At 41.6% G+C, this 19385-nt stretch overlaps 1 protein-coding gene across 2 annotated transcripts; it reads right to left on the reverse strand.

The window, feature by feature from the left end:
- Positions 1 to 204: 204 nt before the first annotated feature.
- TOX4 (TOX high mobility group box family member 4) lies at positions 205 to 19264 on the reverse strand. Of its 2 annotated transcripts, XM_001929118.7 has the most exons (9): positions 19199 to 19264; positions 18923 to 18991; positions 9403 to 9645; positions 8125 to 8385; positions 7554 to 7784; positions 4947 to 5027; positions 3555 to 4301; positions 1714 to 1877; positions 205 to 743 (listed from the first exon to the last, which is right to left on the reverse strand). In XM_001929118.7, the coding sequence occupies exons 1-9, from the start codon at positions 19202 to 19204 to the stop codon at positions 683 to 685; spliced, it is 1863 nt and encodes a 620-aa protein (XP_001929153.1). In that variant the 5' UTR covers positions 19205 to 19264; the 3' UTR covers positions 205 to 682. The 2 variants fall into 2 exon arrangements, with proteins under 2 accessions (XP_001929153.1, XP_084825446.1); XM_084969320.1 differs by lacking the exons at positions 18923 to 18991; positions 19199 to 19264 and adding an exon at positions 11757 to 12155 and having other exon boundaries at positions 9403 to 10770.
- Positions 19265 to 19385: the final 121 nt, after the last annotated feature.

Raw genomic sequence — 19385 nt, forward strand, 5'->3', positions numbered from 1 at the left:
AACTTTAGACTTTGGTGAAACCTCTTAAATCAAGGATGCAGAGTTCTGCCTTTTACACTCATAAACTGAGATAACTGAGATAAGGAAGGATGTTGACTACAGAAATACATCTTCTAGGTGATGTTATTTTTCTCTATAGTCCAGTGTGCTTACTATGTTGAAAACCTTTGTCCTGAAAGTAATGTATAGAAGTGATAGTAATAGTTCCCTGTTTAAGAGGTAACCTTTAATACAACCTTTTAGCCCTTTTAAGATGGATGCACACAGTGGTATTTTCTCCTAGGCCCAAAACTGAGCACTCACCTACCATTTTAATAATGTTTTAGGCAAGTCCTATGATAATTATAACAACGTTTCCTCACATAATCCCCACCACCCTCAATCAACACCCCTATGTTCTGTTTGTCCATATTCCTTCCAGCTTTTCCTCTGTTATTACTGTTTATCTCTGCTTGTTCTTGAAAGTAAAAAGCAGTTGCAGGTTATAGCAAACTAAATGGCCCTGCTCCATAGCCTGGACCCTGATGAAGAGCGATAAAAGAGGAGAAGCATCAAGGGCAGCAAGGACCATCATGGGTTGAGATCAGGCACTACCAGAAACCTAGTTTGTCTTTTAAAAAACAAGCTCGGTGGACATGTTCCAAGCAGATAAAGTCTTCACTGGCTTGAAGAACAGGAAGGACTATTTCACAAACACCACTGTGTTTGAATTTCTAGAGGCTACCCAGGCCAAGAAGACATCCCTAAGAAAGAAAAAACACACAAAACTTATTATTACAACCTAATATATTATTTTTAAACTATGTCTTAAATAGATTGGCAAATACTACCCGATAGGTATATAAGGGCAGTGGCCCTAAGAATGAGAAGTATAGGCAATCCTAATTTACTTCAGAGGATCTGAGGGAATACCAGTGCCTTGTTCTATGGATACAGGTAAATCTAAGGAAAATCTGAGGAGGTGGATGGGCAAAATCCTCAGAACTTTTCCCCCTTCCCCCCATACTTAGCACTAGCACCTTACTGTGCTACTTACTACTCATCTGTTCCTTCTCAAATTCTAATTTCCTAAGTGGTCTGATTTGTGCTAAAGAGATAAGCTAGGCTAATATCCACAGTCACCAACAGCTTAAAGAGTCATATTTTTAAAGAGCATATATAGAGGTAATATGGCAACTGCTATTTATGCTATCTTTATGTGGCAAATATAAACTCTTTTCTAGTTTTTCTTTTTTGGCTGCCCCATGGCATATGGGATTCCCAGGCTGGGGATCAGATCCAAGCCGAAGTTGGAACCTACACTGCAGCTGCAGACGTGGATTCTTTAACCCACTGTGTCTGGCCAGGGATCAAACTTGCATCCTGGGGCTTCAGGAACACTGTCCTATTGTGCCATAGTGGGACTCCTGTAAACTTTTTAAAGGAGGGGAACTTTTTATAGCCGCACCTGAAGCATATGGAAGTTCCCAGACTAGGGGTTTAATAGCGCTGCAGCTGAAGCCTACACCACAGCAACACCAGATCTGAGCTGACTCTGTGACCTATGCCACAGCTCACGGCAATAACCCATTGAGCAAGGCCAGCGCTTGAACTACCATGCTCACAGAGACCATGTTCTTAACCTGCTGAGCCACCACAGGAACTCCAGGAGGGGAACTTTTCTAGTAGTTAATTTAGCCATACCTGAATTAGAAGAGGAAACTGTAAGCTCACCTGCAGTGCTTCACCACGCACTCATTGCTGCAGTACTCGTTGTCCCAGTCTTTACTCACAACAGGAGGGTTCTCACAGCCGGACCTCACACATCGAGGCTGGGGTGAGAGCGTCACAGGAGACTCATCCACCAATTCAACATCCATTTGGGGAGGAGACTCAACCTATGAGAGCCAGAAAGCACCAATGATGGACTGGACTGCTACCTACCTAGCTAGACACAAGTCAATTTAACTCTGGGGTCCAATGGAGCAAGAGATGTTACAGTCCCTGACAGGTGGGGGTAAAGTTCCAAAAAAAAGGTGAGTTCCTGGTCTCCTCTATCTCCAGCTTTAGAATTTTGCCATGCAGACTGACATGAAGTCGTCTCATCAAGGGAATGCTGGCCATAATGCTAGTGTTTAATTTTAATCTTACCCATCACTGACTTATTTTCTACATTCTGAAAATATCAGATCAGAAGTAGCATGTGAGTAGAGGTTGGGTCACCTAGAGGGACTAAAAGAAGATAAAACGAGGAGCCATTAGAAAAAAGGACAGGACAAAACCTAGAGAATCACAGTTTCCTGATTTTTGGGGGTTGGGGGTGGCGTTTTTCTTTAAAATGACTGCTTCATTAATTATGGAGTTAGAGTCACAAACAGACCCATATTTCAAAATGACTACATATTCATTTCTGCTGAGCCACAATGGGAATTCCTACGTTTAAGCTTTTAATACTATATAAACAATGGTATTAACAGGGTCCACAGGTTTTCAGTGGCATGTACAAGTGAAAACTAGGATAACTGGCATCTGTTCATCCCCTTACTTTTAAAGCATCAAGCCAAGTAGTCAAGTGGGAGAAAAGGAAGGATTTACCTCAAAGCTTTGAATCTGTTCATTCCCTTACTTTTGTGTTTGTGTGTGTGTGTTTTGTCTTTTTTTTTTTTTTTTTTTTTTTTTTGTCTTTTTTGTTGTTGTTGTTGTTGTTGTTGTTGTTGCTATTTCTTGGGCCGCTCCCACGGCATATGGAGGTTCCCAGGCTAGGGGTTGAATCGGAGCTGTAGCCACCGGCCTACGCCAGAGCCACAGCAACGCGGGGTCCGAGCCGCGTCTGCAACCTACACCACAGCTCACGGCAACGCCGGATCGTTAACCCACTGAGCAAGGGCAGGGACCGAACCCGCAACCTCATGGTTCCTAGTTGGATTCATTAACCACTGCGCCACGACGGGAACTCCTGTTTTGTCTTTTTAGAGCCACACCCTTGGCACATGGAGGTTCTCAAGCTAGGGGTCCAATTGGAGCTGTAGCCGCCGGCCTATACCACAGCAACAGCAACGCTGGATCTGAGTCACGTCTTCAACCTACGCAACATCTCACGGCAACGCCAGATCCTTGACCCTCTGAGTGAGGCCAGGGATCAAACCTGAAACCTCATGGTTCTTAGTTGTGTTTGCTTCCACTGCGTCATGATGGGAACTCCCGTCCCCTTACTTTAAAGCATCAAGGCAAGTAGTCAAGTGGGAGAAATGGAAGGATTTATCTCAAAGCTTTGAATCCTTGGGTAGACACCTCTGAGAAACAACTCTATGCTTAAGCTGTATCTTCTCTAGTTGAACTACAGTATTACTTCTGCTTACTTAAAGAGTAGTCTGTGACAGGAGGCCAGAAACACTATGGAGCATCTTGGTTGGGACAAGTCAGCTGCTGGAAACTGTCCTCTATAGGATATTTCATACTCCTGGCTGGTAGGCATTAAATAAATACCAGTAGCAACCCTGGTTTTATATGGACCAAAAAAATGTTCTTATACATTTTCACTGGTCTAGAGAAAATATTTGAAAATGGACACTCACCTCAGGAACTACATCTGTGATCATCTCACAGATTGTCTCAGGAGAGGTTTCCTCCACAGTATGGGCCTCAGGGCTGCTGTTCATAGGCTGCTCAGGACTATTTTCTACAGGTGGTGGAACTAAGGTAGTCTGCATTTTCAGAGTGGGTGGAGGCACAATCTTGACCTGCAGCGGAGGTGGCTGTTGCTGTAAATTGATTCGAAATTTCTGTGGTGGAGGCTGTTGCATGGCCTGGAGTGGGGGAGGCTGCTGCAGAATGGTCACTTGTTGCTGAGTGGGGGGCTGAGGCATCTGTTGCAATGGAGGGGGTTGTAGTCGGGGTGGAGGCAGTTGCATAGAAGCTGCTGCTGCTGCTGCTGCCTGCAACACTGACCGAGTGACAATCTGGGCTTGTTGACTAGGCTGGATAGTAGCTGTACTGGTTTGGCCTAGTTGGAGCCCCCGGGAGGTCACCACTGTTGCTGGGATAACGGTAACCATCCCTCCTTGAGACATAGTAATAGAAGAAGGCAACATCTGTTTGGTAATAATCAACTTGGTAATATTGGGCTGACCCCCAGCTCCAGAAGATGCTTGGTTTGTCACATAGGATGAAAGAGTGGAATTAACAACAATGGAAGGAGACAGGGCCGGAGGCTCTGTTGTGGCTGGTGCTGGAGATGCTGGGTCAGCAGTTGTAGCCACAGGAGGTGGAGAAGGAGTCTGCGATGGTGGTGCTGGATCCAATTCCACTGTTTCTACAGTGGCCTAAAAAAAGACCAAAAGAAAAAGGAAAAAGAAAGTAACTGGGAGATTTATTCTCTTCCCCAGGACATATTCACTATAACTACCTTCCAACAAAAGATATATCACAGATTAGTGGGGTGGGGGAGGAGAGAAAAAGAAAAAGAACACCCTGGGTGCTACCTGGCTAAAGTAAACAATAAAAATAACAAACTCAGGAAGACAGACTGTTTGGCCTGGTTTATGATGGAAACAACAGGAAACCTGTTAAATACGTTTAAGCTTTCCTGTGTCTTCTTTTTCTAGGGCTGCACTGGTGGCATATGGAGGTGCCAGGCTTGGGACTGAACTGGAATTGTAGCTGCCGGCCTACACCACAGCCACAGCAATGCCAGGTCCAAGCCAAATGTGCGACCTACACCATAGCTCAAGGCAAAGCTGGATCTTTAACCCACTGAGTGAGGCCAGGGATCAAGTTGTGTCCTCATGGATGCTAGTCAGATTCATTTCCACTGAGCTGCAACAGGAACTCCTACATTTAAGCTTTTAATACTATGTGGTATTAATAGGTTCCACAGGTTTTCAGTGGCATTTACTTCTTATAACTGTTAATAAACAGCTCAAAAAAAAATCTCATTGGTTTAAATCCACCTACCCCAGCCCTCTTACCTGACACTCCTGATTATCTTTATAAGCAGCCAGAGCCTTTAGATACTCTTTCTTGGCAGCTTCAGTTTTCCTCTTGTACACCTGTAGAAAGAGAGACTATTTAGAAAGCCCCATACTCCTAGAAAGGACTGATAATTATTCATCAATGAAAGACAGTTCGTCTCCAGTCTAAATATTGACAACTCTTGGTGAATATGTTTCCGAAAGCCAGTAATCAAGACAGTTACCATGGCAGACCTTCCAGTGACCATGCATCTGGAAGCCAGCCAATCAATAAGAATAACTTACAGGATAACTACACTTCTAAAACTAACACCAATCCACATCCATTTCTGTAACTAAAACAAATCCTGACTCCAAAACTATTATAAAATCAGTAGTCTGTTTAGCCTGGGATTATGCCTAATCATTATACTCTCTGATAAGGTGTGTGGTAAACTGCAATGATGGCCACAAGAATTTATCCTGTGCTGCACACCTAGTCTTTCATCAACAGCTGAAACCTATGTCCCCTTCCTTTGAATTTGGGCTAGCTGTGAGTTGCTTTAACCATTAGGGTGTGGTTGAACTGACACAAAGATGTTGGGGGCATCAGTTTTTATTCTCTTGGAACATTATTTTAAGTCTGCCATAGTGTAAAGAAGTCAGTCTAGCCTACTGGAGGATGACAGAGAACCAAGGCATTTTTGACAATAGGTAGCACCAACTGCCAGATGTGGGAGCTAGGTCATCTTGACCAGCTATCAAATATTAGCTACCATTTGAGTACAACTGTAGATATGAGGCAAAAACACCAAGAAAACCACCCAACCAATTTGTAGAATCGTAAGAAATAATAAATTGCTACTGTCTTAAGCCATTAAATTTACTTGAGAAGTAGGTAACTGATATAAATTTTGTAGAATAAATTTATTGTAGAATAAATTCAGGTTTTTTTTGTTTTGTTTTTTTTTTCTTTTTTTGGTGCCTTGCCCCACATGGAGTTTGCAGGCCAGGGATCAGATCTGAGCTGCCCTTATGACCTATGCCGCAGCTGCAGATATGCCAGATCCTTTAACCCACTGTGCCAGGCCAGGGATCAAACCTGCATCCTGGGGCTGCAGAGATGCAGATCCCAGTGAGCCACAGTGGGAACTTCCAGTTTTTTGTTTTAATGATTAACAACTCACTGTGACATAAGACCTGGGGAGTTTTAGGGTAATGATAATTAAAACCATTCAATTTCAATTATATCTTACATAGTATCATAATTTTCATTCGTTTAATCCAGATTACATTTAGGGAAATTAATGATTTTTTTTTTTTTTTTTTTTTTTTTTTTTTTTTTGCTATTTCTTGGGCCGCTCCCACGGTATATGGAGGTTCCCAAACTAGGGGTCCAATCGGAGCTATAGCCACTGGCCTATGCCAGAGCCACAGCAACTCGGGATCCGAGCTGCGTCTGCAACCTACACCACAGCTCACGGCAACGCCGGATCGTTAACCCACTGAGCAAGGGCAGGGATCGAACCTGCAACCTCATGGTTCCTAGTTGGATTCGTTAACCACTGCGCCACGACAGGAACTCCAAATGATATTTTTCAAGTTTATATGATGCCAATCAAAAAAATGTAAATCCAAACTTGGTTGTAGATTTTATTTTTTAATACCTTTTTTTCTTGACTGCTTGTAGTTTATGGAATTCCCAGGCCCATAAGATCTGAGCTACAGCTGTGATAAACACTGCGACTATAACACCAGGTCCTTAACCAACTGTGTCCAGCTGGGGATCAAACCTGCAACCTGGTGCTGCAGAGATGCCACAGCCCCCATTAAGCCACAGTGGGAACTCCAGTTGTAGATTTTATTTTTTTTGGCTGCCCCTGCAGCATGTGGAATTTCCTAGGATGGGATGGAACCCTCACCACATTAGTGACAAGGCTGGGTCCTTAACCCACTGTGCTACCAGGGAACTCCTGGTTATGGATTTTATAGTTAACTATAGCATGCAACCTACCGAAGCATAGCCTGATTTTACAGATGGAAAAGAAAGGGCTTAGAAAAGTTGGATTTAAAACAAAAAAAAAAATACAGTGGGAAAAAAAAAATAAAATAAAATGGACTGCAGAAAAAAAAAAGTTGGATTTAGTGTTTTTATAATAACTAATTATCATACTAAATTATTTTACTAATTAATAATTTTTAGATGGGTATTCTGGATTCCATGTATGGCTACAACTTTTAAGACAAAGAATGATCTTGAATGCCATTAACAAAGAGTTTATATCAAATAAGAATTTGTAAAAAAGTTAAAACTTTTGCTTTTTTGGGCCACACCCGAGGCATATGGAGATTCCCAGGATAAAGGTCAAATTGAAGCTGTAGCTGCCAGCCTACGCCACAGCCACAGCAATGCAGGATCCGAGCCTCGTCTGTGACCTACACCACAGCTCACAGCAACACCGGATCCTTAACCCACTGAGTGAGGCCAGGGATTGAACCCGAAATCTCATGGTTCCTAGTCGGATTCGATTCCACTGTGCCACAATGGGAACTCTAAAAACTTAGTTTTTATCCCCTTGCTTCTTAGAGTATTCACTATCCCCTAGTTCTTCATTATTTGCTCACCTGCTTTTGCTCCTCTCCAAGACTGTCCCACATGGAGGCCACAATTTTTGAAACCTCCCCAAAAGTGGCATTGGGATTCTGTCCCTTGATGGCAGCTTGTGTGTCACGAAAGAACAAAGCATATGCTGAAACTGGTTTTTGAGGTTCATTAGGATCTTTCTTTTTTCTCTTCTTTGGAGCCTTCTGCTTTTTCCCTGCTTCCACCACAACTGTCTTCTGGCTGGGAAGTTGCTGTAGGGGAAAAAGAAAATTACAAGAAGAAGGGAAGTATTGTGTCTGCAGAACTTAAGAAATGGACTTTTAAATGGGGTAAATTAGTCACATGAATAGAATTTTCAGAAATGCTAAAAATAGAAGGAGTAAGATTAAGATATTAGTAAAGTATGTGAGGACCAGTAAGAATGGGGATTGGAAGGAGAAATGTAAATTATAAGTTGAGAGGTGGGACCCTAAACCCAGAAAAGATCAAAGGAGATGGCAGGACAGGAGTAAAGAATACTCAGTAGAATCTGTGGGGCAAGAGTTTCCCAGAATAACATGGCAGATTTGATTTTGGCAGGGAATGCCTCACCCTCCGGAATTCCTCAACACCATCCTCATGAAGTGAACTAGTAGGTGAAGGGGTGGTTGAAAGACGATCCTCAGGTGACTGGGCAGGTGGCAGGATGGTGCCACCCCCTAAGCTCAAACCAAGTTGAGAACTCAGTTCTGACTGATCAATGGTGGTCAACTGGCTATGCCCCATCAAGCCAGATGTCATGTCTGTCATTGGTACATCAATTGTAACAGGTGGGTTGGCGCTATACTGAGTTCCTATAGAATGATCCAAGTCCTGAGAGAAGCAGAAGGACTAATTATAAACACTAAATATAAAAGACACCACTCTCCCCCCCCCACCCAAATTCAGGACAGTTCATAAACTCTCTGCTTACCCAAGATGTATCACCGTTTAAACATCAAATAATTTATATACATATAAGACATACTAAGCTTTTTAATAAAATACAGAAATTACTAAAGTCACTTCTTTGTACACAAAGGGCTGTATCAAAATAACCAAAAGTAACCAAAGCAGTCTTAATTTTGGAAATGTTAATTTAAAGAGCAAGTAAATTACTCAGTAATTTGGGGATAGTGATGATACTCAGGGTAAAGAAAAATTCCCCCCCTGTACCTTCCTAAAACAGTGGCTGTTAAAAAGTTGCAATACACAAGCAATCAGAGTAAATAAGGCCAATGTTAGAGATGTTTGACATCGAGCAGAGTGTGTGATGTACCACTGATGGAATGTGCTAGAAGACAGTTTTTGTTTTGGGAGCCTGTGGCATGTGGAAAGTCCCAGCCCAGGGATCAAATCTGTGCCACAGCAGCAACCCGAGCCACTGCAGTGACAATGCTGGATCCTTAACCCTCTGCGCCACAAGGGACCTCCCAAACATATTTGAATCCATCCCTTAACATGGCAGCTATCACACTTACATTTGCAAGGCAGCTATGCTCACCACTATCACCAAGGCCACTCACTCTCACATTTGAATCCTAGGATGTGAAAACCGTAATAGTAGGGGGAAAAAACTTTTTTTTCTTTCAAAAATCCCAATAAATCATTTTCATTTCAGGGTTAACACTGGACATTTTATAATTTAAAAAATTTTTCAAGTAAAATTGATTCAGATGATAAATCTCATTTATTCAGGAGAAATGAAATCTTTGTTGGTGAGCCTGAGCCAGAAGAATGAGAAATAAGTAATATCCTGAATGTAGTGGGGAACAGAGTGTCATTTATATCCTCCCTTACATCAGGCCTTAATATGAGCGTGGGTAAGCCTGATAACGTCTTGCCCCTTACCATGGTCAAGCCCCCACTCAGGAGCCCCCCGCCCTGCTCCATCAAGCCATGGGTCATGCCCACAGGCATGTCCAATGTCTGGACCCCATATTGGGCTGAAAAGCTGCCATCCTGAGAGGAGGAAGGGTCTGCCAGGTCATCAAAGTGTCCAACCACATCCGAGACAGCCAGTGAGGGATCAGAATCCAAGGAGATGGGTGGGATTTCAAACTCCTCATCGCCTAAGCTTGGTGTATGGAACGTCTGCAGGGAGGAGAAGAGAAAAAGACTTAGTGGGAAGAGGAGAGACTGCATACTGCTAAGTTAAGAACATGGCCGAGCACTGGAGATTGTCAGCAAACCTCTTTTCAGCCTAGATCCTATTTTTGTTATCAGTTTCTTAGGACTTATTTATTTTTACAAATAAGTCTCTCCTCTTCTTTATATGGTTGGTACATACAAGGCTGCCAACATCAATCACAGTTTTCAATTCTTTTATCTCTTTTCTACCTTCACCATGTTGATTGTAAGGACCTACCCTTTATAACCTGTTTAGCTATGATGCTTAAATCTCTCTAAAGATTCTAATAGACAGCAGGTATTTCAAATGTACTGTGTCATCACACAAACTGTCAACCACACAATTATAGTTTGTTGCTCTAGGTTTCTTTGAAACAGATCCTAAAAGGTACCGTCATGGGAAACTTACGCCCCTCTAAAAGATATACACTTAAGAATCTCCTACCTCTTCTCCATTTTAGAAATCATGATGTCAACAACAAATAAAACTCCCATTTGTACAAGATTTTCGGAAAACCCAACAATGCCAAGGTAAGGATAATAGTGAGAAAAACATTCGTAAGAGATACAGCCAGAAGGCAAACCGGTTCTCTAACTGTTCCCAAACACATTCCTAGTCTTGCTCTGAACAAGCCTTTCTGCAAGAGAGGAAGAAAAAAAGAGATTACTCCAGCTGGAAGACCCAATCCCTTCCTCTAAGTCTAAGTACAATTTAATATCCTCTCTATCCTGAATGAGGCCACCATTCATGGAGCTAAGAGACATACGTCTGGCCTAAAATAATAATAAATGCTATGTTCTTTTTTTTGGGGGGGGGGCCTGCATCCACGGCATATGGAAACTCATGGGCCAGGGATAGAACTCGAACCTCAGCAGCGACCCAAGCCACTACAATGACAACACTGAATCCTTAATCTGCTCTATCTCAAGAGAATTCCAATATCGCTATTTTAAGTGTTTCTAGGAGTTCCCATCATGGCTCAGCGGAAATGAATCTGACTAGTATTCATGAGGACGCAGGTTTGATCCCTTGCCTCGCTCAGTGGGTTAAGGATCTGGCCTTGTTGTGGCTGTGGTACAGGCCAGCGGCTACAGCTCCAATTTGACCCCTAGCCTGGGAATCTCCCTATGCCGTGGATGCAGCCCTAAAAAGACCAAAAATAAATAAATAAATTTTTCTAGACGGAGTATTTCCAGCTAGTAAAACTAGGGAGAAAGAATGTCTATGAAATGCCCAACTTCTCTGAATCACATTGGGAAACAAGTCTCCTAGAAGAAAAAAATATACGGATATAGCTTCATTTCTTTATTTTCCTCCTCTAAGAGCCTTACTATCTTACTCATCATGTTAAAAATTTGGGCTATAACAAGAGGGGAACATAAAGAGCATAAGAGCAGACAATTCTTGAAGAAAAACTAAAACTCTCCCCAAGAACTTAACTTTTCTCAGTACACAGCTCATAATTTTTGTTATTATGTGGAAGTTCTTAACTTCAGGTCCATGACTCTTTCTGAAATTTCCTTTAAGTTTATGTCAGCATTTTTCAGGAAGGGAGTACAAAGATTTTTACCAAATTCTCATGCAAACAAACAAAGTTACAGGAACAAGAGAAAGGATCTGGGGAAATATTTATTGTTCTAGATTAAAACTTGTATAATAGTGGTTTACAGTTTTTAAGAAGATACAGGTTGCTTTGGTAAAGCAAAAGATAACTATCCTTTTCTGCTTACCACAATAAATAAAAAAGCAACTCTGCTGAGATATGAGAATGATACTATTTGTTTATGAGAACTGAAAAGAAACTCACATACAAAACAAGAGAGGATTGTTCAACAAAGGGCTAGCTAGCCTTCATAAAACATCTGGAGTTAATTCCATTGTATCAAATTAACAAGGCATTATTTATGGGCATTTTTTTGGGGGGGGATTTTGTTTGATTCTTTTTTTTTTCTTTTTAGGGCTGCACCTGTGGCATATGGAGGTTCCCAGGTTAGGGGTCAAATTGGAGCTGTAGCTGCTGGCCTACACCACATCCACAGCAACACAGGATCCGAGCCACATCTGCAACCTACACCACAGCTCTTGGCAAGGCCGGATCCTTAATGCACTAGCAAGGCCAGGGATTGAACTTGCGTACTCAAAGTGCAATGGGTGCTAGTCAGATTCGTTAACCGCTGAGCCATGACGGGAACTCGTTTGTTTCTTTTTCTTAAAAAAGAAGAGTAAAATAATGACAGGGATCAAGAATACAGAAGGGAGTTCCCACTGTGAAGCAGCAAGTTAAGAATCTGGTGTTGTCTCTGAGGTGGTGCAGATTCTATCCCTGCCCTGGCACAGTGAGTTAAGGATCTGGTGTTGCTGCAGCTGTGGCATAGGTTGCACTGTGGCTTGGATTTGTTCCCTGGCCAGGGAACTTCCATATACTGTGCGAGTGGCCAAAATAGAAAAAAAAAAAAAAAAAAAAAACAAAAAACAGAAGGGTAATAAGCCACATGCTAGAATGGAGATCTACTCCAAATCTTTTACCACAAATAATCTGTAAGATCATGGGTAAAATCCAATAATGAAGTTACTTTTAGTGGATTTACTACATAACTAAATCATACTCTAGACTGTCAAATATAAAATAAAGAAAAACTAGGAAATATTAAAGTAAAAATAAATGATTTGAACACAGAAGAAGAAAACAGGAACATGATGCTGCTACCTTCCCACTTAGCTTTTGTTTCCTTCTCTCCTAGAGAGGAAGCAGTTTGGGAATTACAGTTTGTTTGTTTATCTTTTTATTTATTTGTCTTTTTAGGGCCACACTCATGGCATATGGAGGTTCCCAGGCTTGGGGGCAAGTCAAAGCTGCAGCTGCTACAGCTCATGGGCAATGCCAGATCCTTAACCCACTGAGCAAGGCCAAGGATTGAACCTGCATCCTCATGGATACTACCACTGAGTCATGATGGGAACTCCTATCCAGTATTTCCTTAAGTAGTTTCTTGTATATATTTGTGTATATTTCTTTATTCATTTTAAATAAATTTATTTTAATCAAACACCTATTTTTTCAATAATACACTGATAGTATGGGCTATTAAAATAACTTAATTGTTCTTAAAAAATGATATAATAGTGAAAAATTTAACTATTCAGCCTGAAATCATTAACTGGTTCTAATGTTATAAATACCTTTCCTAATTAAGGATAGTTATCTTTATGACTTATTTCTTCAAAGTGCTCAAAGTGCAATATTATTATCTAAGAGCCAACCTGAATGAGGGAAACAAAGATTAAATTCCCTTCAGATTATAGGGCTTTCTTCTCTCAAGCAATGCTATAATAATGCTAAGCCTTCCTCTCTGGACTCTTACTCTTCAAAAATTATTATCATTATTATACACACACACACACACACACACACACACACACACACACCCAATTAACTACCAGCCAGATAAAGACACAAAACATTTCCATCACTCTAAAAGACTTTCTCATGCTCCTTCTAGTCAATACTTCCTCCCTTTCACAACAGGTACCACTATTCTGATTTCTATCAGCACAGTATAATTTTGTCTGTTCATGATCTTCATTAAAAAATGAATTCATATAGTATTTACTCTTTTTGTCTGGCTTCTTTTACTCAACAATACATTTTTGAGATCACCCAGGCTGCATTTATTACTAGTTCATTCTTTTTTTTTTTATTGCTGCCTAGTACTCTTTTTTTTTTTTTCTTTTTTTGGCCACCCTGCAGCATATGGAGTTCTGGGGCCAGATCCAAGCTATAGTTCTGGCCTATGCCACACCTGCAGCAACGCCAGATCCTTTTAACCCACTGTGGTGGGCCAGAGATTGAACATGCATTCTGATACTGCAGGGACATGGCTGATACTGTTGCACCACAATGGGAACTCGTAATATTCCCTTTTTACAAATGTACCAGTTTATAGACATTTGGTTTGTTTCTACTGTTTACTATATAAACAAAGTTGCTGTGAACATACATGTCTTTAGAGAGTATATACACTTATTTCATAGATATATATATGGAATTATTAGGTCACAGGATAGGTATATATTTATCTTTAGTAGATACTGCTAGTTTTACAAAGTGGTTAAATCAATTTACACCCTCACCAGCAATGATTAAGACTTAACCTACAGCCTTGTCAACTCTTGGAATTGTCAGTCTTTTTAGTTTTAACCATTCTGGTGGGTGTGAAATGGTACCTAATTGTGATTTTAGTTGGCAATTCCCTGATTAATGATGATGACACTTTCTCATATGCATAATGGCAATTTGGATACCCCCGCTTGTGATGTATGAGTTCAAATCTTCTGCTCATTTTAAAATTGTATTCTTTGGAGTTCCTGCTGTGTAGTGGGTTAAGAATCCAACTGCAGTGGCTTGGTTCACTGTTGGGTGAAGGTTCCATCCCTGGCCTGGCTCAGAGGGTTAAAGGATCTGGCAATGCCAAACCTGCAGTGTAGGTTCCTGACCCAAGAATTTCCATATGCCATAGATGCATCCATTAAAAAAAGAAAAAGAAAATGAAGTCTTTATTTTACTCTGCAGAGGTATCTGAATATATTCTAAATATGACCCATATATATATATATATATAAAATATCTTCTCCCAGTCTGTGAAGGGCCTATGTAATTTTTTAATGTCTTTTGATGGGAAGAAGTTCTCAATTTCAATGAAGTCCAATTTTTCAAATTTTTTATGGTTCATACTTTTGTGAACATTTGTTTTTCTTGGAAGAAAACAATACTGTCAAAATGACTATACTACCCAAAGCAATCTACAGATTCAATGCAATCCCTATCAAATTACTAACAGCATTTTTCACAAACCTAGAACAAAACATTTTAAAGTTTGTTTGGAAGCACAGAAGACCCAGAAAAGCCAAAACAATCCTGAAAAAGAAAAATGGAGCTGAGGAATGGAGCTCCCTGACCTCAGACTATACTACAAAGCTACAATCATCAAAACAATATGGTAGTGGCACAAAAACAGAAACATACATCAGTGGAACAGGACAGAAAGCCCAGAATTAAACCTTACATGCACCTATAGTTGACTAATTTATGACAAAAGAGGAAAGAATATACAATGGAGAAAAGACAGTCTCTTCAATAAGTGGTGCTGGGAAAACTAGACAGCTACATATAAAGAATGAAATTAGAACACTCCCTAACACCATACACAAAAATAAACTCAAAATGGATTAAAGACCTAAACATAAGATCAGATACTTTACTCTGAGAGAAAACATAGGCTGAGCACTCCCTGACATAAACCATAGCAGTATCTTCTCAGACCCACCTCCTAGAGTAATGACAATAAAAACAAAAATAAACAAATGGCACTTAATTAAGCTTAAAAGTTTTTACAAAGCAAAGGAAACCCTAAAAGAAACGACAAGACAATCCACGACAAGACAAGAATGGGAGAAAATATTTGCAAATGAAGCGACTGACAAGGGATTAATCTCCACAATTTATAAATACCTTCTGGAGCTCAAAACCAAAAAAGCAAACAACCCCATCAAAAAAAGGCCAGAAGATCTAAACAAACAATTCTCCAAAGAAGACATATAGATGGCTAAAAAACACATGAAGAGATGTTCAACATCACTAATTATTAGAGAAATGCAAGTCAAAACCACTATTAGGTACCACCTTACACCAGCCAGAATGGCTATCATCGAAAAGTCTACAATGAATGCTGGAGAGGGTATGGAGAAAAGGAAATGCTCTTATACTCTTGGTGGGAATGTAAATTGATACAACCACTATGAAAAACAGTATGGAGATTCCTCAGAAAACTAAATTACCATTTGATCCAGTAATCCCACTCCTGGCATCTAGCCAGAGAAAACCATGACTCTAAAGGATACACGTACCCCAATGTTCACTGCAGCACTATATACAGTAGCCAAGACGTGGAAACAACCTAAATGTCCATGGACAGAGGAGTGGATAAAGAAGATGTGGCACACATACACAATGGAATATTACTCGGCCATAAAAAGGTCTGAAATAAAGGCATTTGCAGCAACACAGACAGACCTAGAAATATCATGTTAAGTGAAGTAAGTCAGTGAGACACAAATGTCATAGGCACTTATTGGTGGAATCTAAAAAAACGATACAATGAACTTCTTTGCAGAACAGAAACTGACTCACAGACTTTGAAAAACTTATGGTTACCAAAGGAAACAGGTTGTGAGGGAGGGATGGGCTGGAGGTTTGGGATAGAAATGTTGTAAAATTAGGTTGTGAAGATGGTTGTACAACTATAAATATAATAAAATTTTAAAAAGGATCCCAGAGTTCCCGCTATGGCACAGTGAGTTAAGAATCTGACTGTATCAGCTTGGGTCATTGCAGAGGTTCGGGTTTGATCCCCACTAAGAATCCGGCGTTGCCACAGCTGCAGCATAGGGTGCAGCTGCAGCTCATGTTTAATCCCTGGCCTGGGAACATCCATATGTCACAGTAGGTATGGCCATATAAAAGAAAAAAAAAACCTCCAAAAATAACTCTTCGGGAGTTCCTGTTGTGGCGCAGTGGAAACAAATCCAACTAGGAACCATAAGGTTTTGGGTTCGATCCCTAGCCTCGCTCAGTGGGTTAAGGATCTGGTGTTGCCATGAGCTGTAGTGTAGGTCCCAGACACGGCTCAGATCTGGGATTGCTGTGGCTCTGGCATAGGCTGGCAACAACAGCTCTGATTAGACCCCTAGCCTGGGAACCTCCATATGCCATGGGTGCGGCCCTAAAAAGACAAAAACAAAACAAAACAAAAAACCACAAAATTACTCTCTTCTAAAAATACATATTTTTAAATTACCTAGTGCTAGTTGTATCTGGGGTGGCTAACAGTAGGACCAGAAACATTAAAACCACAGACCAATTAAAATAAAGAAAAAAAAGAGGCAAAGGAACGGCAAAGAAACTGTAATGAGAAGGACAAATATTAACAATGACAGAGCCCTAAGCTTAAAGGTAGCCACTGAAATTTAGTTATGAACTTCTTGGCAAAATAGGTTTTTTTTAAAAAGTCTTAAAGTCATAAAGCTAAAACAAATGATAGACTCAAACTCTGAAAGTTCCTTGATGAAGCCCATGTGAAATTTAAAACACTCTAAATAAGAAATTTAAACTGGAGAGACAGGAGTTCCCATCCTGGCTCAGTGGTTAACGAACCCGACTAGTATTCAGGAGGACGTGGGTTCAATCCCCGGCCCTGCTCAGTGGGTTAAGGATCCAGCGTTGCTGCTTAGTTCGCAGACACAGCTCAGATCTCATGTTGCTGTGACTGTGGGGCAGGCTAGCAACTGTAGTTCCGATTCAACCCCTAGCCTGGGAATCTCCATATGCCATGGGTATGGCTCTAAAAAGAAAGAAAAATAAATTAAATTGTGGTGACATGGTTCAGAAGTTGGCAATGATGTGCTTTCATGCGGATGAGGCCAATGTGAAATTTAAAACACTCCAAATAATGAAATTAACCATGGAGATATCACTCAGAAGAAAATGGCAATGAGACTGAAAAGCATCAAACAGATTTTTTTTTTTTTTTTTTTTTTTGTCTTTTGTCTTTTTTTGTTGTTGTTGTTGTTGTTGCTATTTCTTGGGCCGCTCCTGCGGCATATGGAGGTTCCCAGGCTAGGGGTTGAATCGGAGCTGTAGCCACCGGCCTACGCCAGAGCCACAGCAACGTGGGATCCGAGCCGCGTCTGCAACCTACACCACAGCTCACGGCAACGCCGGATCGTTAACCCACTGAGCAAGGGCAGGGACCGAACCCGCAACCTCATGGTTCCTAGTCGGATTCGTTAACCACTGCGCCACGACGGGAACTCCCCAAACAGATTTTAGTTTTGTTTCTTTTGGCTTTTTAGGGTTGTACCCCTGGCACATGGAGGTTCCCAGGCTAGGGGTCCAATGGGAGCTACAGCCACTGGCCTATATCACAGCCACAGCAATGTCAGATCTGAGCCACATCTGCATCCTACACCACAGCTCACAGCAACACCGGATCCTTAACCCACTGAGTAAGGCCAGGGATCAAACCCTCAACCTCATGGTTCCTAGTCGGATTCATTTCCACTGCGCCCCAAAGCGGAACTCCTAGTTTTATATTGTTTCTAAATTTGCTGCTCATTTATAACACATTCTCCTGTTTAGGAGAATAAAACAAACAGTAAATGCAATGAAGAAAATATGAACAAATAGCAAATGACCCTTGCTAATCAAATTCTCATCCGTGAAAACATTAAGATTTATTATAGGATAAGTTCATTCAACAGCAACTGAGAATTTTTGTTACAAAAAGCTAACAAAAATGGTTTACGACATGTTTGAAAACAAAATCCTCAAAAGATACTGGAAAGTTCATAACTTCAGTTTCTTAAGACTGAGAAATTTATTTGTATCTGTTCCATCTTTCCCTTTTGCCTTGCCTAAGCAAATGACGCATACTTATGACAGTATTTCAACTAAAACTTTTCCAGTAATACTAAAGGACCTCACCATGACCATTACATTTACCTCACAACGTCATAAGAAACTATTATTACAGCCATTTGACAGCTGGGGAAACTGTGACATACAAAGGTGAAGTAAGCTGCTCAAACTCTGAGTCACTGGCAAACAGAAACACATATTCTACTCAACTCCATGTTTTCTGAAGGCAACTATTTCCTTTCATACTGTCGCTAGCAAAACAAGCTAACACCACGTAAGTAAACATAACTTTTTAAAAAATCACTGAGTAGAAAATTTTAATGAAACAAAGACCCCTTCAACAGAGTACGTTTTAAGAGTGAACACATGTCATAGTTATCCTCTACTAGGTAAACTCCTTCCCTCTCCCCAATTTCTTTGGCTGAAACACCTCCCTGCTGCGATCCCCCAAGATTGTTTTAGTTACTTCTCCTTCACAGAAAGAGAAATTCCATTCTGGATTCCAATCCGGAATCACTCTGAAATAAACAGGTACGCTCTTTTCAAGGTCTTGCTCTTCTGATGACAACAACTTCCCAGGCCCTCCCCAGAGCTCTCATAGGCTCTGGAAGCAACTGCCACTCTTCTGCAAACATCAATCACGGCCCCGGATTCCCAACCACCAGCCCCCGGCGTCCACGCTCCCCTCCCCACCACCCTACCCCACCTCCTCTGCCTCAGCAGCCCCCCACCCCCCCGCCGCCGTAACGTCGGCAGCTCTTGCTCACCTCGGCCCCTGACAGGAAGGGGTGCGAGGGTCCAGTGATCGTCAGGTAATTGTCACTTCCTCCGGGAAACTGGAAACCAAAAGAAAGCCGCGAGGATGTTAGAGGAAGTAGGGAATTAGGTTGGAGCGACGGATTCTGACCCCGACATTATGACAACATTCCCGAAACTCGGCTCTCTCCCCTCCCGGCAGCCGCCTCTCCGCCCGACTTCCCATCTCTGCTTCAACCCCGTCAGCCGCGTTCTCTCGCCAGCCTTCTTAGCGCTCAGGCGCTTACCTCCATCTTCACACAACGGCTACCACAGCCTCAGTGCCCTCATCGCTCCCACCGCCTCTACAGGACACGGAACTGCCGTCACTTCCGCAACGACGTGCGTGGCTCTCAGCTGACTGGAAGGAGCGCCGTGGGGCTGTTGTGAGTCAGGCCCGGGAAAGCCGAGCGGACTGAAAGGCTAGCTATCGCC

Source organism: Sus scrofa, chromosome 7, assembly GCF_054392235.1.
Source record: "Sus scrofa isolate SSC_HxYL_T2T_F1_AM1 chromosome 7, Sscrofa_HxYL_maternal_Yorkshire_Landrace_v2.0, whole genome shotgun sequence".
In the NCBI taxonomy this organism is placed as follows: Eukaryota; Metazoa; Chordata; class Mammalia; order Artiodactyla; family Suidae; genus Sus; species Sus scrofa.

Excerpts from the sequence above, each read along its gene's own strand:
- TOX4 (XM_001929118.7), bottom strand. Across the intron at positions 7,785-8,124 it reads GTGTTGAGGAATTCCGGAGG|CAACTTCCCAGCCAGAAGAC; the intron begins GTGAGGCATTCC and ends TTTCCCCTACAG. Across the intron at positions 5,028-7,553 it reads TTGGAGAGGAGCAAAAGCAG|GTGTACAAGAGGAAAACTGA; the intron begins GTGAGCAAATAA and ends CTCTTTCTACAG.